Raw genomic sequence first — 24,870 nt, 5'->3', positions numbered from 1 at the left:
TGGAATCTTAACAATGTGCTTGCCTAAACAGGAACTCCCCAATGTGATTTGTGAACGTGGACTGGAATTTTTCTAAGGTCCCACCCCTCGATGTAGAGCTACAGGAAATTAATGGCTAGGGAGGGAGAATCAGCTTTTTCCAGTGATGAGCTCTTCAGTCTCAAAGCACTAAACACATGTACATTTAGCACATGTGTGTAACAGTCAAATTTTGAAATCAAAATTAACATTTCATGCTACATAATAAGATAATTTAAATTTAGAATAGAAATTGAAAAAGAAAAGGTTGTAAAATTGCTGAGGAGTGGGGAGTAGGGGAGGAGCTGTGGGAAGAGATATAAATCGTGTATGTATGGTACTCATGTATGATATTCTCAAAAATAATTAAGTTTTGAAGAGTTTGTAGCTTAGAAAACCAATGATGGTGGTCACAGAGTTTGAGCCACTGCAGCAGTGTTAGCCATGATACTTCATGTTAAAGAAATGAGTAGAAGCCTCACTGCTTTTCAGTTTTGGACTAGTGTGGGAAAAGAGAACTTCATAGATAGAGGTAGGAGGGAAGAGATTTCATTGCTAGGTCCTCTGCTGTAGGCTCCCAGTGATTGATGAGGCAACATCAAGGCTAGGAACACTACACTCCCTTCGTCTTTTCTGGGAGGACACAGAGAGCGTTGAGCACGTGACCCCTCACTTTGACACGGGGAGACTGATCCTTCTTAAGAAGGTAGAATGGCATATCAGACAGAGAGCATTGAATTTGTACTTCCAGACTTCCTTTCCTTCCCACGTGCTCTGACCTCTTTGTTCAGAGTTAGATATTTAGACAGGTAGCCTCATGTGGGGATACAGCAGAAATGAGCGTGGTTTTCCTCATATGTGTCTACAGTTCCATAATGGCCGAGTCATAGAGAAGTCTGAGACTAGACACCCTGCTCAAGGGAGAAGATCCCCGGCACCCAGCAGAGCTGCCAGAGTCTGTAGTTGTGGATGGATACAGTGTAGCTGGTCAATCCTGGAGGTTAGGGAGGATTGCTCATGGTGCCCTAACACAGCAATATGCACACCTCTTTCTTTTTTGGCAGATAAGAGTGGAGGTGGTGGGAACCCAGAAATGAGACAAAATGAGTTGTTACCGAGAAATGTGACCATTATTTAAAAAGATGGTTTAGAATGATGGATTGAACTAGATCATATAGTACACCATCTTTTTTTTTTTTTTTTTTGGGTTCTTTTTTTCGGAGTTGGGGACCGAACCCAGGGCCTTGCACTTCCTAGGCAAGCGCTCTACCACTGAGCCAAATCCCCAACCCCATAGTACACCATCTTAAATGATGATATTTTCTTCTTTTAGGTGGGAGCTCTATAAAAGATCTAATTACAGACAATATTTGGAGAGTTACCTCCCCCCCCCGTCCCCATTCGTTTGAGTTGCGGTGTGATAAATTGTCACTCTTTTTCATTTATCACATATGTCACTTATGAAGACAGGAGCCATACTTCTGGAAACCCTAGCTACAAATGTTATGCTGGTGTAAAACAAGTGTCTAAGAAATCTAGGATGAGTCAATGGATACATGCTGTTATGAGTGCTGACTGAAAAGGCAATTCAGCCGACCTGCTGTGTATGTGTATGAGGAACTGAGAATACCTAAATTACTCTTTGAAGTGTATGAAGAAGAGCCCTGAGCTCGAATCTGGGTTCCTTCTTTCATTCTGCTACTGGACATCTATGTAGACTGTAGTGAACCTTAGATTTGGTTATAAACTTCTGTGGAATTATAAATAACGAACCTTTTGCTCTTTCAACAGTTTTTAAAGGTATCAGTTCCTTGATGTGCTAAGTAAACATTCCTAAGCATCCATATACCCATCTGTTAACTTAGATTTATTACCACCGAGATAATGTCAACATCTGTAGGGAGCTGGGGAGCTGGATACAACTCTGGTTCTCTAACATGCCCTTCCCTTGACAATCAGTAACAACTTTCTGCCATCACGTACTTTCCCATCTTTATCCACATGTCCAGGTGGAATTTAATGTTCCGATGTTGGGCCCAAGAACCTGACCAAAGACCCACTTTCTATAACATTCAAGACCAGCTTCAGTTATTCAGAAATGTTTCCTTAAACAATGTTTCTCACTGTGGACAAGCAGCTCCTGCTGGTGGAGTCATCAACAAAGGCTTTGAAGGTAAGCTTCTGCAGAATTTAGGGTTACAATGTTTCTCCCAAGGTTACAATGGAATGAATCTACAGAGCAGGTACTTTAGGGTAGGTAATAATAATCATATGCTGGCGACATCACTATCCTGTTTGTTGTGCATCTCTTTGGAAAATGCCTTGTATTGTGTATTAAAGTTCAAGAAAGAGATCATGCTTGTCTAAGGTAGTAGAAAGGAGAGTTCACATGGTAGGCTGTTTCCCTTCAGTCTGCTCATGGCCTCCTTACCCTTCATCAGTTGTATTTCAACTGCAGAGTTGAGTTTAGATAATTATATACTCTCTGTTTATGGCACATTGTCATCACTGGCCTCTGCGGGGCTTCTGTCTTATTTTGTTTATCTCTTTAGTCCGTTCGTCTCCATATTCCTCTCTGGTTCTACTTCCTCCATTTCCCACCCCCACCTCCTGCCAAGCCACCATTCTAATTACTTTAATGAATATCTATTTGTATGTTTTCCGGAAAATATGTAGTTTGGTATGCATGGATAGGAGGGACTGTCACCACAAGTTGGTGGGCATGGATAGGAGATAACAGAGAAGGAAGAGGAAAACCCGAAGGTAGTGTTGTCATGGAAACCCAAAGTACACTGAGCAGCTAGTAAAGGACGGAGGGAGTGAATTCTACAGAACTTACAGTTGATCTGTATTTTATTATTTATTTAATTATTCTAATGTTTTGAGACAGTGCCTTATATATCCCAAGCTGGCCTCACATTCACTATGTAACTGAGGATGGCTTTTGTCTTAATTAGGGTTTCTATTGCTGTGAAGAGACACCACAACCATGGCAACTCTTATTTAAAAAAATTTAATTGGATCTGGCTTGCAATTAAAGGTTAAGTCCGTTGTCATCATGGTGGGGATGATGGCGGCATGCAGGTCTATATGGTGCTTCAAAAGTAGCTGAAAGTCTATATCAGATCTGAAGGCAGCGGGAAGAGAACTGTCACACTAGGCTTGAGCATCTGAGACCTTAAAAGCCCAACGCTTAGAGACACACCTCCTTCAACAAAGCCAAACCTATTCCAACAAAGCCGCACCTCCCAAAAGTGCCACTCTCTATGGACCTATGGGGGCCAGTTTTACTAAAACCACCACAACTTTGAATTATGAACCTTCTTGTCACACCCCAAGAGTGCTAAGATTACAAGTGTGCTCTGCTCTACTTGCAATATATTTTAAGAATTCATGTTTTTACTCGTGGAATCTTTCCTACCTGGTGTATTAAATGCATTTTATAAAAAACCACAGAGGATGCTCCTGTGGGCCTGACAGGTTATCTTTTTCTAAGGCTCTACTAGAAATTTCCATAGACCTATTAACAGTTCACCTGTGAGGCTAGCAGGGGAAGCAAATGATGCTGACATCAAAGTATCTTCACACACGCTCTCGGTGATGTTACAAGAAAGGGCTGTACAGCCAGGCAGAACGGAAGAGCTTCTTCTGACTGCTTGCTAGAAATCATGCACCACTTTGGTTTGATTATAGCCCATAGATTTGGATACTAGGTGTTGTCAGAGAGGACTGAGGTTCTAAATATGAGCAGCAAAGTCCAATGTAGTGGCCCAGGCCTACAATCTCAGCACTCAGAAGGCAGAGACATTATCACAAATTCAAAGGCGGCTGGATCTACATAGGGGGTTCCAGGAAAGCCAAGGATACATGGTGAGATCTTGCTTCAAAAAAACAAAAATAAAAACAAAAGGAACAAATATCATTAATAAAATCAGAGAAGTGGACAGTGGACATAAGCCCGTGAAATAATGAGGTTGGAATCTTTAACAATTACACTATAATGATTTAAAGAGTAATCTGGGCTGATAGAAATATAACTATAGTAAAAGAGAAATAATTTTTCTGCCGTTTGAAGTTAAGGAATGGGAGGAAGTTGGGAACCACTAGAATCTTTGGTGCCTAAGGTTATGACTGAAGAAGAGAGGCAGGAAGGAGAGAAGAAACACAGTGAAGAGCAAGGTTTGCAGATTTGCAAAGGTTGTAAATGCTAAAGCAGGGTCTGTACAGCAAACTGAATGTAATCATTATTTATAATATGAGGGAAATAATTTGTTGCTTTGCAGACTAATGAGCATATTTAACACAGCATTGGAGGTGTCTGTCTTCGTTATCATTTTGGGAGACATTTAAGAAACAAAGAAAGTCACTGGAAGGACTTTTTCCATTTTTGTTAAACAAAGCACTGTAGGAATACAGCAATAATAACAGTAATGTCATTGTCTATGCTCTGGTCCTACTGACCTAATGGAGGAGAAGGAAGTTGGAAGGGGGAGGTTTGAGAGAGAGAGAGAGAGAGAGAGAGAGAGAGAGAGAGAGAGAGAAATTAGTAACATATCTGGGCACCTAGTAAAAATATCCTAGTGACTTCATCCCAACATTTGTGTAAACATCACCTCACCAGCTCAAAGAGTTCTACAGGAAACAAATCGCAATGCCCTGTGCTGTTCTAAACATAGCCAGTCAGCCGGCATATGTCTCGCCTCTAAATACCCTGTCTTACTCGGAAGTCTTTATTTTCTTTAGCTTTGATCTGTAGGTTTTGTAGTGAATACTTTTTGAAAAAAAAAGTATCAAAACAACCTTCCCCATCACTACCATCTCTCCAGAGCTCTTATGTAGCAAGATGTATTAATTGCTAAAAGCTTGCCAGGGTCAGGCTTTACTAAATTACTAAATATTGCTGCCAGCACTCTGAACCGATGAAATGGATAGTTAATGGTTTTTCTCATGCACACAGAAGTATAATTTACAAAAAGAAATTTATTTGTTTCGCATAAGTGATTTTTTTATTCCCTCAAACTCACCGAAGCAAAAATAATTAAAGTTATGCTTGGCGGAAGTACTCCCATACACTATTGAATGGATTAAATGGATGTCAGGGAAGCAGCTAACAAGGTGCAAACTGTGGGGGAAACCCCTGTGATTTCTCTAAGCCTTTTAAGACTATCTTAATGAAGGTCAACTCCATTGGAACTGCTGCATGACTCAATGTTAAATATTATTTCTTGATGATTTCTATAGCTATTATTATAGATAGCAAGGGTTTTTTTTGTTTTTTGTTTTGTTTTGTTTTGTTTTGTTTTTTTTGCCCATAGTACATATTGCAATATCCACAGTTAGTAGAAATTAGGTTGTCCCTTGGTATTCAGAACTTAGGTATTATGCCAACTTGGTATCTCATGAATGGTTCACTGTTCTTGCTGTTTCTCCCACAGCATGGAAATTCAACCCACCCTTTGGAGAGACATAACAGGACACAAACTCATTCTAGCTGGATGGCCTTAAGCTCATCATTGATCTCCTTTGTGCCTTATCTCCCTCGTCTATTAAATACAGACAATAGCACTACCTAATCAATAGGAAAAAATGGGTTACACATGACTGTGGCTTAGAATGTTGCTCAGTGCACAATAAGGGCTCTATAACTTGAACAACAATCAAAATAACTACTAACATACTTCATGTCACCATCCTCCTCCTCTACCTTGCCACCCAACTTAGCCAAGCATGCATTCTTTCCCTTCTGTTCACAACTGAAGATGACCAGCCACATTGGCTTCCTGCTGCTACTTCACTGAGCCTACTCCTGCCTCCGAAGCCTTGCTCTGCTCTCTCTTCTTTTAGAATGTTCTTAGAATAACCACACAGCTGAATCAACACAGGGCTATAAGGGGATGCAGGCCCAGTGACACAGTCCTATTACCCCTGATTTTGGGAGGAGGCTGATGTAGAAGGGCTGTGAGTTCAAGTCTTGCCTGAGAAACTTCAGAGCATCCCTGTCTCAAAAACGAACAGAACAAGGCGGATGTACTTGAGTGGTAAATGACTCGGGTAGCATGACTAAGTCCCTAGGTTCAATCTCCTGTACTGTGGCAAATAAGAAAGAAACAAAACAGAATGAAAGAACTACGGACATTGTCCTTATTTAGTCTGCATGTCTGCTAGAATCTTACCTCACTCATGAGCACCCTGTGACCACTCTTTAAAATGGCAGCCCATTTGCGTGCTGTTAGTCTCTAGGCCTTTCCTCTTCCCACTGCTCTCTATGGTCTACTGGCTCACTGTCCAGCTCTTGCCATCCAAATGTAAACTTTAAGAAGCAATGACTCTGTGTTACGAATAAGCAGTGCGTGCCTTACTTCTGGGAGACTGTATATCTTACGCGTTATCTTAACAAGCAGTGCCTGGCATGGGGCTCCTAACTTCATCACGAGGCAGTGACCTGTCGCACCTGTTTAAGTAGAGTTTCTCACATCTGCAGTATCACAGGATTTTATATAGTCTTTTATGTAAACAAATGTCACTACCTACAGTGACATGTCTACTTCTCTCCTAGAGTGCCGTAGACTGAAGGACAGGGAGCAGGTGCTATTTACGCTTGTCTTCTTAGCATTTAGCTATATGCACAAGAGACTGCCAAACCATATATATATATACATATATATATAAAATTTATATATATTGTATATATATATATGTTGTATATATATATGTGTGTGTATATAAAGTTGTCCCAATTCATATACTTATAATAATGTATATTATTATTACACCAAAAGAAAGAAGTTAGGAAGATACTGCCATAACCAATAACTTCTATACTTTCTGACAGGTGAAGACAATGAAATGGCCACTTTGAATTCAGATGACACGATGCCAGTTGCCTTGATGGAAACCAGGAACCAAGAAGGATTAAATTATATGGTACTTGCCACAAAGTGTAGCCAAAGTGAGGATCGTTATGAGGGTCCTCTAGGCTCTAAGGAATCTGGGTTGCATGATCTGAAGAAAGACGAGAGGCAACCAGCAGACAAAGATTTCTGCCAGCAACCACAGGTGGCTTATGGCTCTCCTGGCCACTCTGAAGGCCTGAACTATGCCTGTCTTGCTCACAGTGGACATGGAGATGTGTCTGAATAATAGTATCTCATAGGAAACATAGCACTGAGATGAACACTGTATTAAGTTAAAAAGAAGAAAGGTGGGGTGGCAGTCTAGACTCTGAACTGACACAGCCAAGTTCCAAAGTTCTGATCTTGGTTCCAAGAGCCATTATGTTTCATTCAGCATTCTCTTTACCAGTGACGTAACCTTCAGTGGATTATCAGAGGAACCTGTGTGTGTGCGGAAATCCCAGGACAAATCCTAAGTCTGGGAAGAAAACATCACTGTCTCTCTCCTCTGAAGCCCTTTACTTCAGAGCATTGCCTGCCCTGGCAATCTTACTAGGTTCATGCAAGGATGTGAGTGGGGGAGGGGCCGGAGTCTGCTGAGGACCACCTGAACTACAGATTACCTTAAGAGGATGCAGGAAACAATTACTCACACAGGAGGAAGCAGCCTGTGGACCATGAGGAATCATCTGGCACGCTATTATTCCAATAAAATATTCCCTTTAATCATCACCGCAAAGTCTTTTGTATTTTGGAAGCTTGGATGAGCAGCTTTAGGCATAGCAAAAAACAGGACCATGAAAATCTCTGGATCTTAAAGTTTGACATTTTGTGGTCCTCAGGTGGCATAAAAATCATCTTGTGATTTAAACAATGATTTTTAATCTATTTTCTTGTTTTGTGTTTATGAGCATTTGCCTGCCTGATGGCATAGGCCACACTACATGCCTGGTGTTGTCTGGGGTCAGAAGGTGGTGTCGGAGCTCCTAGACCTGGAGTGACAGATAGCTGTGAGCTGCCACAGTGGGTGATGGGAACTGACCGGGGTCATGGGGAAGAACAGACAGCTGTCCTAATGGCTGACCTTACTCTCTAGCCCCTGTCCTGTGATCCTGCCATCATGAAACCTAATGTAAGGATTATTTGGGAGAAGGGATTGGATGTAGCTCAGTGATGAGTGCATGATTAGAATAGATGGACCCCGTGGTTCCGTTCCCAGCCCCGTACACAATGGGTTCACACTCACCCATCATTAGTTTTTGTCAGACCTATTTTATATTAAGAATCTAGAGTAAATTATCCTTAAAATCAAATGTAAGCGATTATGCATTTTTAATTCAAACCCTATAATTTGTAATAAGTAATAACTATATGAGGACGAATGAAACAACGTTCAGGAAAACTTCTCCTGGGAATCGGTTTGCTTCTACAGTTACACGTTTACATCTTATGCCTTGAATGGTGCCCTAGCTACACCTGTGTTCCTAGCCTAGGCTAGGAAACGTTCGACTTGCCGTCTGATACATTTTCACTACAATTTGGACACTAGAGAATCCATAGCTATCCATGGGGGAATAGGCAGTACGATTCTTCGGTTTCAGCTAAGCAGTGTAAGTCAGCAGTCTTAACTCATGCTAGATAATACGGGAAGGGTTATTTAGTACGAAATAAGACAGTGGCAGGGAATCTGGTATGTAAACTGTTACAGATAGAAATAATTGTTGAAATGCAACTAATTTGTTAATTACATAATTGGCATTCCTTCAAGTGAAAATCGATTCTGGAAAAATTAGAAAAACATGAAGTGGAGAAAATGGCACATGTTAAAACATGGAATTCACCAATGTTTAACAGCAAAAAACCTTTTTTAAAAAATTTCATTTTCAAGGTATGATTGGGAATGTTAGAGATGGGAAAAACAATACTTGTAAGTGAGTGGTAATGTTTGATATGAAATAGCCACCTTGGGTAAATTTCATTTTTACTTAAAATTGTTTAAGGGAAAGAAATGATCTTTCAGAAAAATCTAAGTATGTTGAAAAGGAAAAGAATAACTCATCGGGCTGGGGACAGGACTCGGCGGGAAAAGTGATCGCTAAGTAAGCAAAAGGATGTGAGTTTGGGGTGTGAGCACCTGTGGAGAAAGCTTAAGGCAGCACTGTGCCCCTGTAACCCCAGCCCTGGAGGCAGAGGCAGGAGGACACTGAGAGCTTTCTGACCAGTCAGCCTAACTGAAACAGTGAATTACAGTCCAGTGGGAGACTGTGTCTCAAACAAACAAATGGAAAACTGAAAGCAACCAAAAGAGACCAAGGACTAATTAGAGACGACACCACAATGGCCTCCTTATATATGTGAGCATATCTGCACCTCTCTCTTTCCCTCCCCACACTCTTACTGTTTAGTCTTGTCAACTGAACAAAAGTTTACCTAAACTAATATGCTGCTATAGTTCTAATTAAAAGGCTTTGCTCAAGGGCTAGTGAGTTGCTTAGGGGTTATGGTGATGGCCACCACCAAACTTGATGACCTACCTTCTGTCTGTTGTGGTTTGCCCTGAAGTTATTTGTATTTTGATGCTAATTCCACTGCCCCAAGGACAGCTGCCTAGTCACATACTCAGGAATCAGGTGACTTCACCAGAACCTTTTCCCCATTGAATTTGTAAAGTACAGGTGAGGGGCAGGTACAGGATAGAAGGAGGCCTGTCATTGGAAGAGAAGGAAGGATGGGCAGGAGAGAAGTTTGAAGGAGGAGGAGACTAGAACAGAAAGGAGAGACAGGAGAAAGGAGAGGGTGAGAAGCCATGGCAGGTGATGTTAAGATTCTGCTCTGTGTATTTACAGGCTGTTGTTAATGTTCCTAAGGGATGGATGGTACCGGGCTTTGTATGTTTAAGTGGGCAATTATATCTTATCAATTGGATCTAAGATTATTGTGTTGTGTGTTCTTTTATGTGACGGTTTGAGTGTAGGAAAGTATGTGGCTGGGATGTGTTTCCGCCAAGATAACTAGCAGATATCTTGGGGCACCATGGTGCCGGACCTAGTGGGGTAAAAGACCACCATACTTCTTTTATTTTTATATTTTTACAGGATCCAAATGGTGGAAGGAAACAGCCAACTTGTGCAAGTTGTCCTGTGCCCTCTACAGACAAATGTTAAGAGAAGTAAAGGTCTGACTTAGAAGGTTCTTTCGGAGGTGGCCTGGTTTTCCCATCCCACTCCCTTTCCCGCTGTCCCATCTCCGGCTTTCTCTCCTGTGGAAATGATTCATTTGTTGGCTGTCCTTTGTTTTCCTAAGCCCCCTCCTCAGGACCATTTCATATTCCATGATCTGGGAAAGCCTACTGCTGTCCCTGCTGCCTTTATTTCTCATTTGTTGGTAACCCTGTGTGCTTACATTCTGTTTCTATATTTTACCCCAATAAACGCCAATATTCCTAAATGCAGAGTGACATCTTTTATCCCTCTGCGTGTTTTGTAAGGCTAAATAGGCATTCGTGTTTAGTAGTGGCTGGGAACATTTCAGAACCCCTGGCCTGCAGTTCAAATGGAGACATCAGAAAAGTAGTATAAAACCAAGAGGCCTCAGAGAGAGCCATCCAGTTCTGGGTTATCTTTGGAGGCTGAAATCAATGGATTGAATTTGTTGGTGTGGGGTTGCTTTGAGACGAGACAGTCTAGAAGTCTCTGCAGTGATGGAAAACATACTTTTTCATTGTCAGTTTTCCCCTGGTCTCAAACCCTCAGAATGACCCTTATGGTTTAGGATTATTAAGCCCCCCTGGCTTCTCTCCGACATCGTCTCCCTGTGTTGTCTTCCTTTTGAAGTGGGTCAGGGATACACAGTACCTGAACCCAATGACCTGCGCCATTGTTCCCAGGCTTCATTGTATCCAATCAGAAGAGTCAAGGAGCTGGGTCTCCTTTCTCAATATGAGTGGAAATGCATCGTTTGGAGTATGTCTACCCAGGCTCTTATTTTTAGCACATATAAAAATGAAACTTGTATGTATAACGTTAATTAGGCACCGTATCATGTTTCTGTACATGTGCACATGCATACTGTCCTCTAAATTTTCTCATGCAAGCTTATTCCTATATCTAGAGTAAGTGTGGTGCTCTCTCTCGGTTTTTATTTACTTCGCATTATTACGACGTTCCCTCTCACGTTATTGAAAATTCATCATAAGTCTTTCTAACGGCGGCATAAAATTCCTTAGGATGGATATGCTATAATTTTTTTTTCCATTTTGAAGACTCATACATTCAACTGTCGCCCACTCATTCAATGAGTAATTTTTGGGTGTCCAGCAGGTGTTTTCTGGGAGGCAGTAACACAGCAACGTCTGTCTCTACAGAAATGATGCATTGACATCTCTACAGACATGATACATTGACATTCTAGTTAGAGGAGGAGATGAAGTAATCAACAGGAAGTACGGCTGAGGAGCCAACATGGCGTGCCACAGCGTTACAGGCTCCAGATGGCACACACTCAGTGATGGGAGGGCTGCTGAGAAAATCCTAGAACAAACGGTGGAGATATTTGGAGGGTCCCTCTTCCCTGCCAAAGCCTTTGGCTTACCAAACCCCTCTGACCCCTCCAAATGTGTAAGTCCCCTCTCCAGATTAATGGCACAGTCTTTTTAGGGGGAGATATGAAAGTGGCCAGTCCCTTCCTTCCCAGCCACCCACCTCTGACCCCTCCAAATGTGTAAGTCCCCTCTCCAGATTAATGGTACAGTCTTTTTAGGGGGAGATATGAAAGTGGCCAGTCCCTTCCTTCCCAGCCACCCACTCGCCTGGCTGCAGGTGGAATTGAATCCCAGCAGAATTGATGCACCATGTGCTGTAGTCTAAAGACGGGAGAAGGGAATTCTAAGGGATATCCAGCATATGCTGGCAGTTGCTAGGGAACTGTAGCCTTCTATTTTTCAAAACCTAATTTAATAAGAGTTCTTAAACACTTCAACCTCCCTTATAGCCCACTGACTAAAGACAGAAGAGGAAGATGGCTCGTAGGACAAGGGGATGTGGATCTATTTAGAAGTAGTTCTTTGGGGTGAGTCTAATCTTCATTGCAAGCAGTCCAGTCCACTAGCAAAACACCAAACATGAATCAGCAGTTGTTCAATCCAGAAGAAACTGCACGGCTCTGTGGATTGGCACGATTCCACTGAAGTGGCAAGAAGCAGCTAGAACACCACCAGAAGTTCTTTGATGCACTTCCGTCTACGAAGTCACAACCAGGGGAGATCATCGAAGAAAGCAAGGCGAACAAGCAATTGTGTTGACAGCGAAGCCAACCGGTGTCAACAAAGCCCAACAAAGGCCAGCAAAGAGAATCAATGCCAGAGCATCAGCCACTGTCTGTCGGGTTATACTTACACTCTTTCCAAAGACCACACGTCCTCTCTAGCAAAACATCACATGCCCTTTGATCAGGCAGACTCCAGAAAAATACCACGTGTCTGTTCTCAGCAAAACATCCTCTCACATATCTGCTTTAGCAAAACATCCTCTTATAAGACAGTTTCCAGAAAAACATCACACGACACAACTGAGTCTCCAACGAAATCAGGAACGTCCACTTCAGAGAATTGTGGGGAGCAAGGGAAGTCTTGAATGGATGTGTACTGTTGACACGAGCATAGCCATGGTACCTTACACCCATGGGCATTGCAAAGCCTTCCTCTGGTCTGTGTGTAGATGTTGACCTTGTATGCTGGAAATGTCCACCATAGCTTTCCCCTCCACATGTTCACTCTACAAGACTCCTCTACTCCTACTGAGAGTCCTGAACTGCTTCTTTATACTGCTCTATATAAGAACCCTGCCTCCTTGTTCAGCTCTCAGATTTATTTGATTAGCTTTACAGCATGGTATCAGCAATCATGAATCTCTTCTAAGCTACTCTGGCTACCTTCCAGCCCAAATCCCCATGATTCTTGCAGTTTTAGTTTTCATCTGCCTCTCTGTTTCTTGTGTTGTTTCCTGGTGTCTCCGGGACCCTCTCCTCGGTCAGTTGCTCAATCCTCTTTTCATCTTCTCTCTTCTCCCCTCTCTGGAGTCAGAAGTCCAGCCCCATAGTTATGTCTTCTGCTCAGTGATTGGCTGGTCAGTTTTTATTGGCAAATCAGAGAATAAATTGGGAGCAGTGTTTGCACAAACTTGAGCTGGGAGATTTTTAGACTAAGCTTACAGTGCCATGTTGCAACTAGATGTGGGAGCTGAGACATCAGCTTTGGAGTAATACAGAGATAATCTTCCCTGGTGCACAAAAACATTGTGCCTACACCAGGAAGTACTAACTAGAGGGACACCTCCGCAAGCATCGTCAAGATGCTCAATGCTTAGCTACATCTGCAGATCACAGCTGATGGCAGGAGGCAGCGTCCCAGAGTTTACGCTGCCGATATCCATGGCCTGATGCAGGCTTGTCCTGATGGTAACCAGATGGTTCTACCTGACCATAAGGAGCATGATGGTGGGGAAGCAAGGAGTTTTACTCATAAAAGGCTATTAAAGACTTTTAAAAGCACATTGTCCAGAGGGCATAATAGGACAGGTAGTATTTAACAGTTCTACTTAGTGAAGGTCTACTAAGCAGGGTTCCTCAGAGAAATAGAATTTTTAAAAATATTATTTATTATGTTATATGTATGCATGTGAAAGTGTGGCTGAAAATAGCCCTGGTACACCTTCTCAAAAGAGAAGAGGAAGAGGGAATGGGGGGAAGGACTTGTGTGAGGGAGTACTGGGGGGGGGAGAGGAAGAGCTGGTACTGGGTTGTAAAAGGAATAAATAAATTTAATAAAAAGAAAATGGCCCCCATAGACCCATAAGGAATGGCGCTGTTAGGAGATGTGGCATTGTTGGAGTAGGTGTGGCCTCCTTGAAGGAAGGAAGTCACTGGGGGTGGGCTTGAGGTTTCAAGCCAGATCCAACTTTCCTCTCTTCCTGCTGCCTTTGGATCCAGATATAGAACTTGCAGCTCTCTTTCCAGCACCATATTTCCTTTGTTAAAAGTTGTCATGGTCATGACATCTATTCACTAGTCATACCCTAACTAAGAAAGTATTTGCTCACAAGTATGTAATTCATGACTGGTGCCCATGGAGGGCACTGGATCTCCTGGAACTAGAGTTACTAGTGGTTGGAGGTGCTGAGAATTGAACTCGGGTTCTTTGGAGGAACAGCCAGTGATCTTAACCACTGAGTCATCTCCCCAACCTGAGAAGTAAAACTTACCAGGATAAATAGATAGGAAAGGATTTGACAATTTTATACCTATTGTGTTTTTATCACATCATTTACTTATTTGTATTTGTAAGTGTAATGGGCATGCATGTACATAGTAAAGTACATGTGTGGAGGTCAGAGGTCAACTTGTGGGAGTTGGTTCTCTCCTCTCCGTCTATGTGTGTCCCAACAATCAGTTTCAGTTGTCAGGCTCAGTAGCAAGGCATTTTATCTGCTAAGTCATTTCACCAGCCCTAGTGTTTTGGTCATATCTACCCCTATTCCTCCACTATATCCCCCTCCCACTCTCTCTGGAGCCCTTCTAGCAAGACTCCAAATCAATCTGTAATGACTTCTGGTCTCCCTACCTGTCACTTCTTAGATACCACCATTGTTAATCTTGGATATCAACTACATCGAGTTGGAGACGAACTAAGAGACATGCCTCTGGGCAATGCCTGAGAGTCTTTCCTGGAGGGGTTAACTCTAGGGTCTCATACCTTAGTGAGCAGCATCTTCTGGTGGTGGCCCAGACAAATGTATCTCATAAAAGTATCTGAGAGAAAAGCAGGAATACTTTTGCCTGCCTGCCTTTGCTCTTTGCAGGGATTGGGAGGAGATGGTAGAGGGGAAGCTCTGATTGAGATGTAAAGTAAATTAAGTGATTTAATTGATTAATGAAAAAAAATAACACTTGCTTCTGCAGAGGACTTGGGCTCAGTGCCTAGCATGCACAGTTGCTCACCATCTGTAAGTCTGATTCCTGGGGATCTAATGCTCCCTTGTGACCTCTCTGGGTACCAGGTATGCACATAATACATATACACACACATACATGCAAGCAGGCAGAACATACGAAAGAATTAAAATAACCTTAAGAGAGGCAAAGTCTCATTTGGCAGAGGCTGGCTTTGAATTCCTGACCCTCCTTTCTCGATCTCCCAAGTTCTGGGATTCTAGGCGTGTATTACCTCGACTACCTGATGTTATCTTAAAGTGCATTTCCCTGTTTGGTAAAGATTAACTTTTTCCCCAACTATTTATTGGACATTTCTTCTTTTGAGGACCCAATGTCCAATTCATCTGCCTACTTGCTGACCAGATGATTTGGTTTTTATTGTCCAGTGTTTGGCATTCTTTATAAATTTCAGATAATCACCCCCTGTCAGGTATGTGGTCGGTGAAGATTTTCTTCCACTCTGCAGCCCCTCTTCTCCCTCTGGTGATGGTTTCTTGTGCTGGGCAGGAGCCTTTTAATTTCCTGCACTCTTGTCTGTCAGTTCTCTGCATTATTTCCGGGGCCATTAGACTCCGTTTTAGAAGTGGTTTCCCTATGTCTCCTCTGGCAGTTTTGAGTCTTCTATTAGGGGCTTTGATGCATTTGGAAATGATTTTGGTACAGGGTGAGAGATAATAAAGTTCTCTTGTGTGTGTTATTTTGGCTTTTTAAACACAGGAAATATTGTGGCCTGTGATCCTGGAGAGAAGGAAGAACAAAGATTCAAGGAAAGAAGGTACTGCTGGAGTGACGTCGTCTTTGGGTAAAAGACACAGGCTGAGGGGCTGCCTGCCTATGGGACGAAGTGATATTTGACACTATTTGGCTCCTCCCAAGGGTGACAGGCTCTCCTGGATCCTTGCAATAAGAGGGTTTTCTTTACTGAAGCAGACTTTCAGATTTTCTTTCTTCTTTTTTTTTTTTTTTAACTTGTCCAAATCTCTGGTTAAGATAGACTTTAAAATTTGTTTTTTCATAATTAAATGAAATATTTTAATGCAACAGCGTAATTTTTTTGCAATAGTTGATGGTACTTGCTCAAGGTGGTAACATTATGTTTAGGGTTAAAAATAAAAAATGTTAAGAGTCAACAGGGAGCAGGAAGACTGACTATAGCGCTGTGCCAGCCTCCTCAGTCCTGAATTAGAGATGATGTCATTAGTTAGGTGTCACATAGCACAGATGAATGACAGGAGGAGTTTCCACAAGGATGTGGTAGCTCACTGTGGTCTATGATGGAGACAGGCTGTGTGGAAGAGGAAAACCTAAAATGTTTGAAACAAGCTTCAGATAAGCGAGGCATGAGGGTTTTGTTTTTGTTTTTGTTTTTAATACGGTGGGAGGTGGAGGCTTATAAAACTCTTCTGTGAGATTTAAGGAAAGGCTGCTCTCACCCAGGGCAGCGAACAGCTGTAACAATTATGTTTTGATAGTCTGGTGATTTCTGGGCTATGCATTATTGTCTGAGATGATACGTGATGGTGAATTTATACCCTATCAAATACAAGGAGATGATGACTTCTTAGAGCTTCTGAAGCATGTTCCTAAGACAAGAAGGACCGGACAGTGCGAGGGACAGACCAGGAAACCAGACGATAGCATGCCAGGCACTTTTCTATTTTCTTGAGTTCATTTCTGACTCTCTTGTCTACATCTTCCGAGTGCTGGAATTGCGTGGCTGTGTGCCCCCATGCCCAGTTTATATGGTGCTGGGAATGGAACACGGAACTCTGTATGCTAGGCAAGCACTCTACCAGCCAACGCCCTCAGCCCATAGTCACCTTTAGAGTTAGTTCAAGTTAGAAATTTTTCTGATTAAGGGGGTGACAAAAATTAAATGCTTGTTTAAACCCCTCCAAAATGTACTCGGAAGCATCATGATTAGAAGACATCAATACCGTGAAGTCCGTAATTAGAAGGCATGGAGTGTCTTACTGGTGTTGCTGCCGTGGAGAACTGCAAAGTTAGTGGCACCTGTGTGTTCTGCCTCATTCTCTTAAGACAGAAGAACATCTGTAACATCTTTATTAACTGGTGCAAATCACAACTGTACAGGTGTACATCACATCTGTAAAATCCTGCTCATTTTTTCTTTTTTGCTTTTATTACTTATATCTCAAGAAAAACAGGAGAGATGGCAATGTTCCATAGTGAGTTTGTAAATGTTCCAGTTCTGTTTTTAAATAGATTCTTTAAATACCTAGTGACCAACCCTACATTTTCAATGAAAAAAAAAGTTTACCACTTTTGTTATTGGCTAAATAGTTTGGGGTCGTTAAGTGTAAAATCATGAATGATTTTTCTGGCTAATACAAATCGAACATAATTTAAATTGTTAGATGATGAATTTATATATCCTGAAAATGGGGAGAAGATAACATATTACTTCCTCCTCAGGGTGTGGACCCATTTTCCTGATCTTTTCTACTTCATTTTTTGAAAAGTCTTAGTGAAGAATGTGGTGTTTTGCTTTTCAAGAGAGGGTTTTTCTGTGAAGTCTTGGCTGTTCTGGAATTTACTCTGTAGACCAGGCTGGCCTCGAACTCAGAGACCCACCTATCTTTGCCCTCAAGTGCTGGGATTAAAAAGTCCACCACTGCTTAGCTGAAGAGTGTGTTTTTAAACGACATTCTTGAACAAGGAAAAACAAAAGATTTGCTTTTAATATGTTTCTTATCCAAACTTGTCAGTCAATGTCACTCTGAGTGCAGGGAAAAAATTGTCTGAGAGGAAAAAAAATCATGATGTGGTTAAGAAAACCAGGCTGATTTACCCAAACAACAGAGCATGTTTTAGGCAGTGTTTTCAAAGACACCAAGGAATTCCGTAAAATAGCAGGCACGGTGGGGGAAATAATTCATATGATACCTGGGTAAAAATATCCCATTGCTTTCTGGGAAGGATTATCAACTGAGAAAAATGCAGGAAGAAAGAGAATGGAGACGACGCTTGGCACAGCCAGGAGCAATAACAAAAAGTCACTTAGTTTTGTTTTCCAGCCCACTTCTCAATATTTTTGGCACTGGGCCGATGAATTGGCTTTAAAGACAAGGTCAAGGCTGTCATCTGAGAACTGAGCTTGTCAAATGTTTGTCAACAATTCCAGTCGTAAGTGTTATTTCTACCAAGTGTTAACTTGAAAGCTTAAGAGCCTTGGCCTTTTTCTCTCTTGAATGGAAACTACTTTTGTTTGAAGTATTTCAATGAAGCTTTCAAACGATAAAGCCAATGGAAAAAATGTTCCTATTAGTAAATTCAGAGAGTGCGAAATATAAATGCCAGCATAAATGTTGATAAAATTTGCTAATTAATAACTAGAATATTAGTGCCACCCAATTATTGACAAGGGATCAAATGATAGTTTTGGTTTTTAAACTCAGTGTGCCTTTACCGTCAATTTCTTTTGTGTAAGGATAATTGTATATATTCATTTATATAGTTTGGACAGAAAGTATAAATAATCATGGAACAAATGGGCTGGAGAGATGGCTCATCAATGAAAAGCACTTACTGCTCTTACAGAGGACCCAGGTTCAATTCCCAAAACATGCATGTTGGCTCACGAGTACCAACGACTCTAGTTCCTGGGGATCAATACCCTCTTCTGACCTCTGTGGGCACCAAGCATGCGAGTGGTGGCTGTGCATCCAAGCCTTGCAAAACAGTCACATGTAAAGTAACTTACTGTTCTTTTTTTTTTTTTTTTCCGGAGCTGGGGACCGAACCCAGGGCCTTGCGCTTGCTAGGCAAGCGCTCTACCACTGAGCTAAATCCCCAACCCCAGTCACATGTAAAGTAAGAGACATGAGTCAAACATTTTTTAAAAAGAGAGAAAGGCTCACGAAAAATTCTTTTACACATTTTGAAGCATCAAAACTAGAGTTTCCTAAAGAAATAATGAGGACAAAATTGAAAACAGGTTTAGGGGAAAGAATGAAATTCTAGCAACATGAAAACGTTTGTCTGGATGCTTAGTCAAAGGACGCTCTTTTTTAACCAGCACTTGGAAAAACCTTGCAGAAACACTACGGTCCGAAGAAAAATTAGTGCTCTGGTGAAAACATTAGTTTCTGTTTGATTTGAGTTTCAGGTGCACATCAGATCTATTGTTTATGAAAGTAACAGATATTTGAGTCCATTGTATTTGTTTGGGCACATGTGTAACTCTAAAGATTAAATGCAAATTCTTTGGCAAGAACATTTGATTATTTTCCTAGTGGGAAGTATGTCTGTGGAAAAGTGAACTTGGCTCAGGAGAATCAACTTCTTCTGAGGTCAGTGCCACTCTGCCTGGATGCAGGGCTTGGAGGTCCCAGCCAGAAACAACTGCGAGTCCTTCTGGGAGACTGTCTTGCCTTTTTAGGTATGGAGGGTCTCTCTGTGTTCAGGGTAACATGATTGACAGCTCCACTCCAGCTCCAATTAGCACTAATTAGCACTCCAGCTCTAATTAACTCTCTGTAATTTATTGACTTCTGCTTTCAGATTATGTGCTAACTTCACAAATATTTCAACCGTGGAAACAGCCACTACAGAGTGTCTGTCTCCTGATCCCGCCCATTGGGGCAATAGTGAAACACAAAGAAATAATGGTGCAGTTGGTTGGTCAAGAGAGAATTATTATGTGAGTCTGTGCCTGTCTGATGGCAAGAGGTCTCTCTGGTTTCTTCTTAGGTGTGTATGTGTGTTTGTGTATGTGTGCGTCTGTGTGTGTGTGTCTGTGTGTGTGTGTCTGTGTGTGTGTTTGTGTGTGTGTGTCTGTGTGTGTGTCTGTGTGTGTGTCTGTGTGTGTGTCTGTGTGTGTGTCTGTGTGTGTGTGTCTGTGTGTGTGTCTGTGTGTGTGTGTCTGTGTGTGTGTGTCTGTGTGTGTGTTTGTGTGTGTCTGTGTGTGTGTCTGTGTGTGTGTTTGTGTGTGTGTCTGTGTGTGTGTCTGTGTGTGTGTCTGTGTGTGTGTCTGTGTGTGTGTTTGTGTGTGTGTGTCTGTGTGTGTGTCTGTGTGTGTGTGTCTGTGTGTGTGTGTCTGTGTGTGTGTGTGTGGTGTGTGATAAGTGGATAAATAGGTTCTTCCGTGAAGATTCAGGAATATGCTTTTTGTATTACAAGACTTCATGTATAGATGGTGGGGGTAGAGCCAGTTCCAGAAAATATGAAAACGGTTTGCTCAATCCTTTTGCTCTTGTGAATATCGTGCTTTCTGTTACTCACAAATGCAACTGTAGCAATGATGTTGTCGTTATAATTCCAGGCCTTAGGAATATTCGTTAATATATAAATTTCCAGCAAGGAGAACTGGAGCATGCTGGCACAGAGTTTGATAATCAAATGTAAACCACTTGGGTATGTAACAGCCGCATGAATTAAAGGGATGTTCTAAGCTTACCTGATTTTTCAGTTTTCTTAAAAGTCTTTCAAGTATCTTTCAACTTTCCTCTCATGCTGCGACCTCATTATATGAGTTATGTTGAAAATGAATTCTCTGGAGATGGCACTGACATGTAAAGGCATTTTTGTCCTCTTTCCCATCCCTCTAATTCAGCGGGAGCCTAATAAAGACAGCTTGTTTTTTTGTTTGTTTGTTTGTTTGTTTGTTTCTATGCTGGAATATGTTTGGATGCCCTTACATAAATGCAGCTTCTTAATCTAAGTAAACTGGAAGTCAAAATAATGTTAAAGAGTTTCTTCCTCAGATGTAAAATGGTACAAAAAATATAGCATACATCCAGAGCAAGGGGCCAGAGCAGCTAGGGACTAGCAACTAGGGAGTGTGAGTCCAGTCACCCACCAGCTCCCAACTCAGCTGGAAATCAATCATGTCAGAATATGCCACACATTGAACTAGAACTTCAAAGGGGAAACGAGATGGGCTAGCAACTCCTTTTCAGCTGAGGAATCGGGAGGATAGAGTTCCCCTAGCTGGCTGAATGCTTTCTCAGCCAGAGGGCAATGGGCAGGAGGATTACTTGGTGGTGGACAGCAGTCTCTCCCCTTTTCATCACCTCTTCTTTAGCTCTGGCCAAGTGCAGAGGAGAGACTGTGGGTGATCTGGACAGAACGCCAAAGACGTGATTGCTGGAGACTCTAACCTTTCTCAGACCCTCAATCAGGTGTAAACAGGGCCGAGTCCATCCTTGACTTCTGTCCCGTCATCTTGGATATCTTATATTTCTTTCTGCAACGATTAGAACTTCTGGGGTCTCTATTAATATTAACGAGGCGAGCACACCCGCTCTTACTCTACATCAAGACACGGTGGCCTTAACAGCATGCCAGTTATGGTTATTAATTCCAAAGTTCTTGTCAGTGCTCTCGTTACACAGTAGTTCCAGATCAACTTGCACTTCTAACTTTCGTAAGGTTTAAAACAGAAGGAAGCATCATCTCTGCCAGCTTGCTGGAGCCTGGACTGCCTCAGCAGTCTGGACAGGCTGGTCAAGACTGTCCCAAAGGCCAGTTCCAGTGAATGAGTCTCCTCACGAGCAACCCGATATTCGGGTCAGAAGTGGTTTAGGTGGTTTCAGCAATCCAAACCTCGTGGCTGTGGAAATACTCCCATGGGTTGTGAGCACAGCCCTAAGGAATGTTAGTGTCGATGGAGCACAGGTAAAGATCCCTTTCCAGTGGGTGGGGTATACATAGAGAGGAGGTGCCTGGCCAGGAACAGTCTGCTATACCTTCTTCTTCTACGGGATATTTAACAGCAGATTCAGAGAGGCACACAGGGACCTCGTGCATCATCTTTGTGCTAGCGTTTACCAGTGCCCCGTGCCAGTGGAACATGGATTAAAAAATCCACAGAGAAGTCCAAAGTTAATTTTAGTTATTGCTTCAGTGTCCAGCCCCAGGTCCCTTGCAAGCCTTGTTTATGTTGGGCGTGAAGAACTTGAGAGCAGCGAAGGCTGTTAAATACTGAAATGAATTAATAAGCAGCTGCTCTTTCCTGGAGAAGAATAGACCTGCCCCAGTCAGAATAGTTGGTCTAAAGGCAGTGTCCTTTGATGAGTTTAAATCACGCCCAGGGACAGCTCCTTTGAACCCCAGGAGTCCACCTGTTCTTCAAAGTCATACCTCTCCTTCTCCACACCTCTCCCTTCCCTCACTCTCTACTATAAAGGAGGGGAAAAAAAATCAGCTCAGAGCTGAACCGCAAAAAGAAATGAGAAGCAGCGATTGCAGGAGTCAGAGTTTAGCTTCCGTCCTTGCCTGTGTGGGTGTTCATCTTGACTCTGCCACTTAGACACTTTATGGTTGAGTAAAGGACTTCCCTCCCTTGTGCCTCAGTTTCTTTCCAATGAGAAGAAGGATGTCATAATAAGAAATACTATCAAAGACGTTGGCTCTTCCATGATCTAATCTGCTCACAAAGCCTCTACATCTGTTCTGGGTGCACGATAATCAATGAATACTACTGATTTTGTTCTCACAGCAGGGTGAATATCGTGTACTTCTCAAGCCACGTGAAAACAATGGCATCATTTTCCTGTTCAAATTTACTTCATAGTTTTTTTAAAAGACAGAGAAAGTTGGAAGGGCAGCTGACAGGCTTGCACTCTGAGTATTGTCTTTCACCGCTTCTTGGAGTATTATCCAAACTATGCCATATGTGCCTCTCACATTCCAGTGGTGGCCAAATAAATGATAAGATATCCGTGCACTATCAATGTACAAAGGGCAATTTGAGCATAATATAGACAATGTCTTTAGGCACTTCAGTGCAAAACTAAAAGAAGTTCTGGCATCAAGGACAATAACAAAAGTGCTATCAGTTCAAAAACCTTCTCTCTTTTGATTTGGCTTCATGGCTCATCTTTTTAAAATATAAAATAACCAATGTCTGAAAAAACAAAAAAACCACATACATTAAGCCGAAGGCTATACTGTCTAGAGTCTAGGATCTAAGAACTGCAGGAACTCTTCCCTGCAAAGTGATAAATCTATAGCCGACTAAATGGTCTGCCACGTGGCATCTCGACTTCTAGTTTCCTGAATATTGACAGATTAGCTCTTAGCTTCTTTCAGCCATGGTTTCCTCATCTGTCAAACAGGGGTGTGTGGGGCGATGGTGAAACCATACCTAACCTGTCATCCCTGGCGAGGTGAGAGATGGATCCATGTGAACAAGAATTCAGCAGTTGTGAAGACTGCATAGGTTTCTCTCTCTCTCTCTCTCTCTCTCTCTCTCTCTCTCTCTCTCTCTCTCTCTCTCACACACACACACACACACACACACACACATCCTCCACAAGATTCTGACACCGAATCATAATCCTATGAACTATTTTATTCTATGAAAAGACATTTATTTTCACTTTACAAAGCACAGCGGGTCCGTGACACACAGGCATGTGTAATGCTCATTTCTGCTTCCCCATTTTCTCCAGCTCTGCCCCGCACAGACCCTTTCCCTATCCCAACACTAAAGCTAGCAACCACGACTGTACAGACTGGGGGAAATGTTGTTTATATTTCCTACTCCACGGATTCCTCCTTCTCTTGTGATTCCTAGCTCCTCCTTTGGAGACAGATGGGGAGAGGGCTAGTCTCCAGTTTGCATTTTCAGTGGAGGACTTGAGAGGGGTGGGGTTTGTGAGAGCAAAGGTGAGACAAAGTTTCTTCTTTTCCCCCAGTGGCAAAATGATCCTTATAAAAGTGAAGCGATATATACGTGGTTATATATAATCTGTCCAGTGCAATTGCAACTGTCCTGCCAGACACCACGAAGTTCCACCTTGGTCAATGTATTTCTGGAGTTCTAAACAGCTGTCTTCCAACAGCTGCATTCCAGTAAGACTTGGGCAGGTGGCCCTAGATCTGCCACTTGCCACTCATATTCAGACAGAGGCTTCCATGCTCATGGTCCAGGAAAGAGTTTGTCTTCTGTCTGGAGTGGGTGCTGTGCTGAGGGATGATGGGTGAGGTGGGGACTGGAGGCTGGGCTTCAGGGTGAAGTCTGGCTTCTTTGTATTTTTCTACCACAGTGTTTGTTGCAAATGTACCTCAGCATAAACAATATTCACCATGGTTCCCTTTCTCTCACTCCAAGAGTGCTCACAGCACACCTGCCAGCTAAGCAAACTTAACACAGACATGTCCACTGTTTTAGCCAGAAGTCATTAATTTGAAACATTAGTTTTGTAAATGTGGTTTTTGGCTTTCCCAACAGATGGGGAAATCTGGTCTCTGCCTTCCTGTGCTCTCTTCTCCAGTGGGAGGCATAGATGCTGAGCCCTCCTGCTGAGAAACTCATCTTAGATGTTGTGTACCACTGAGGAAATAGCAAGGAGCTGCAAACAAAGACAGACAGACAGATGCCCTTACAAATACACTCAGCTCTGGCTGTCACCAATGGAACTTACAGGAGAGAGAGTGTAGCAGTCTGTCTAAAAACCATACAGATGCTTGCCTTGGTCCTGAGTCTGCAAACCTAAAATTAACTAAAGAGAAGATGGGGTGGTGGGGAGGGGACGGAATGTTTACGGAGAAAAAAAAAAGACGAACGCACCATTTTCTTGTGAAAGTTCACACAGTCTACAGGCTGTGAAAGGTAAAAGCAGAGCATGTGGAGGGAAGTGGAACCTTCATCATCCAAGGGAAGGGACGGGGCTAGGACGAGCCAATAATTGGGATTATTTTAAACATTTGTCACTTGCTCTAAAAATCAAAAAGAGGGGCAACCATCTCCCTCACCGCACGCTGCCACTGCAGATATCTCCAATTCTCATTAGAACGAATACACATGTTTGAAGTCCAACTCTAGGCCAGCCACCTAATGTCTTAGCATCATCATCAAAACCAGTGTAAATTTTACATTTGGAAAAGACCTACATAATTTGGCTGCAAGAGACCCCAGGGTCACAGGTACTCTGGATCAGCCTGTGCAACAGCAGTGAAATACATTGGCGCCTGCAGGCATCACAGGAAGAAGAAAAACAACGGA

At 42.4% G+C, this 24,870-nt stretch overlaps 1 protein-coding gene across 5 annotated transcripts in view; it reads left to right on the top strand.

Annotated features, from left to right (window-relative positions):
* Positions 1–7,643, top strand: part of Ros1 (ROS proto-oncogene 1, receptor tyrosine kinase) — a 151,348-nt gene extending 143,705 nt beyond the window's left edge. For 4 of the 5 annotated variants that reach the window (XM_008772862.4, XM_039098447.2, XM_039098445.2 and 1 more), the window contains 2 exons: positions 2,028–2,191; positions 6,851–7,643. In XM_008772862.4, the coding sequence (XP_008771084.1) occupies positions 2,028–2,191; positions 6,851–7,158 (472 nt within the window). In that variant the 3' untranslated portion in view covers positions 7,159–7,643. 5 annotated transcript variants of the gene reach the window in all.
* Positions 7,644–24,870: the final 17,227 nt, after the last annotated feature.

Source organism: Rattus norvegicus, chromosome 20, assembly GCF_036323735.1.
Source record: "Rattus norvegicus strain BN/NHsdMcwi chromosome 20, GRCr8, whole genome shotgun sequence".
Lineage (NCBI taxonomy): Eukaryota > Metazoa > Chordata > Mammalia > Rodentia > Muridae > Rattus > Rattus norvegicus.
Note: the sequence above shows the minus strand (reverse complement) of the source record. Positions and strands in the feature narration are given on the sequence as shown.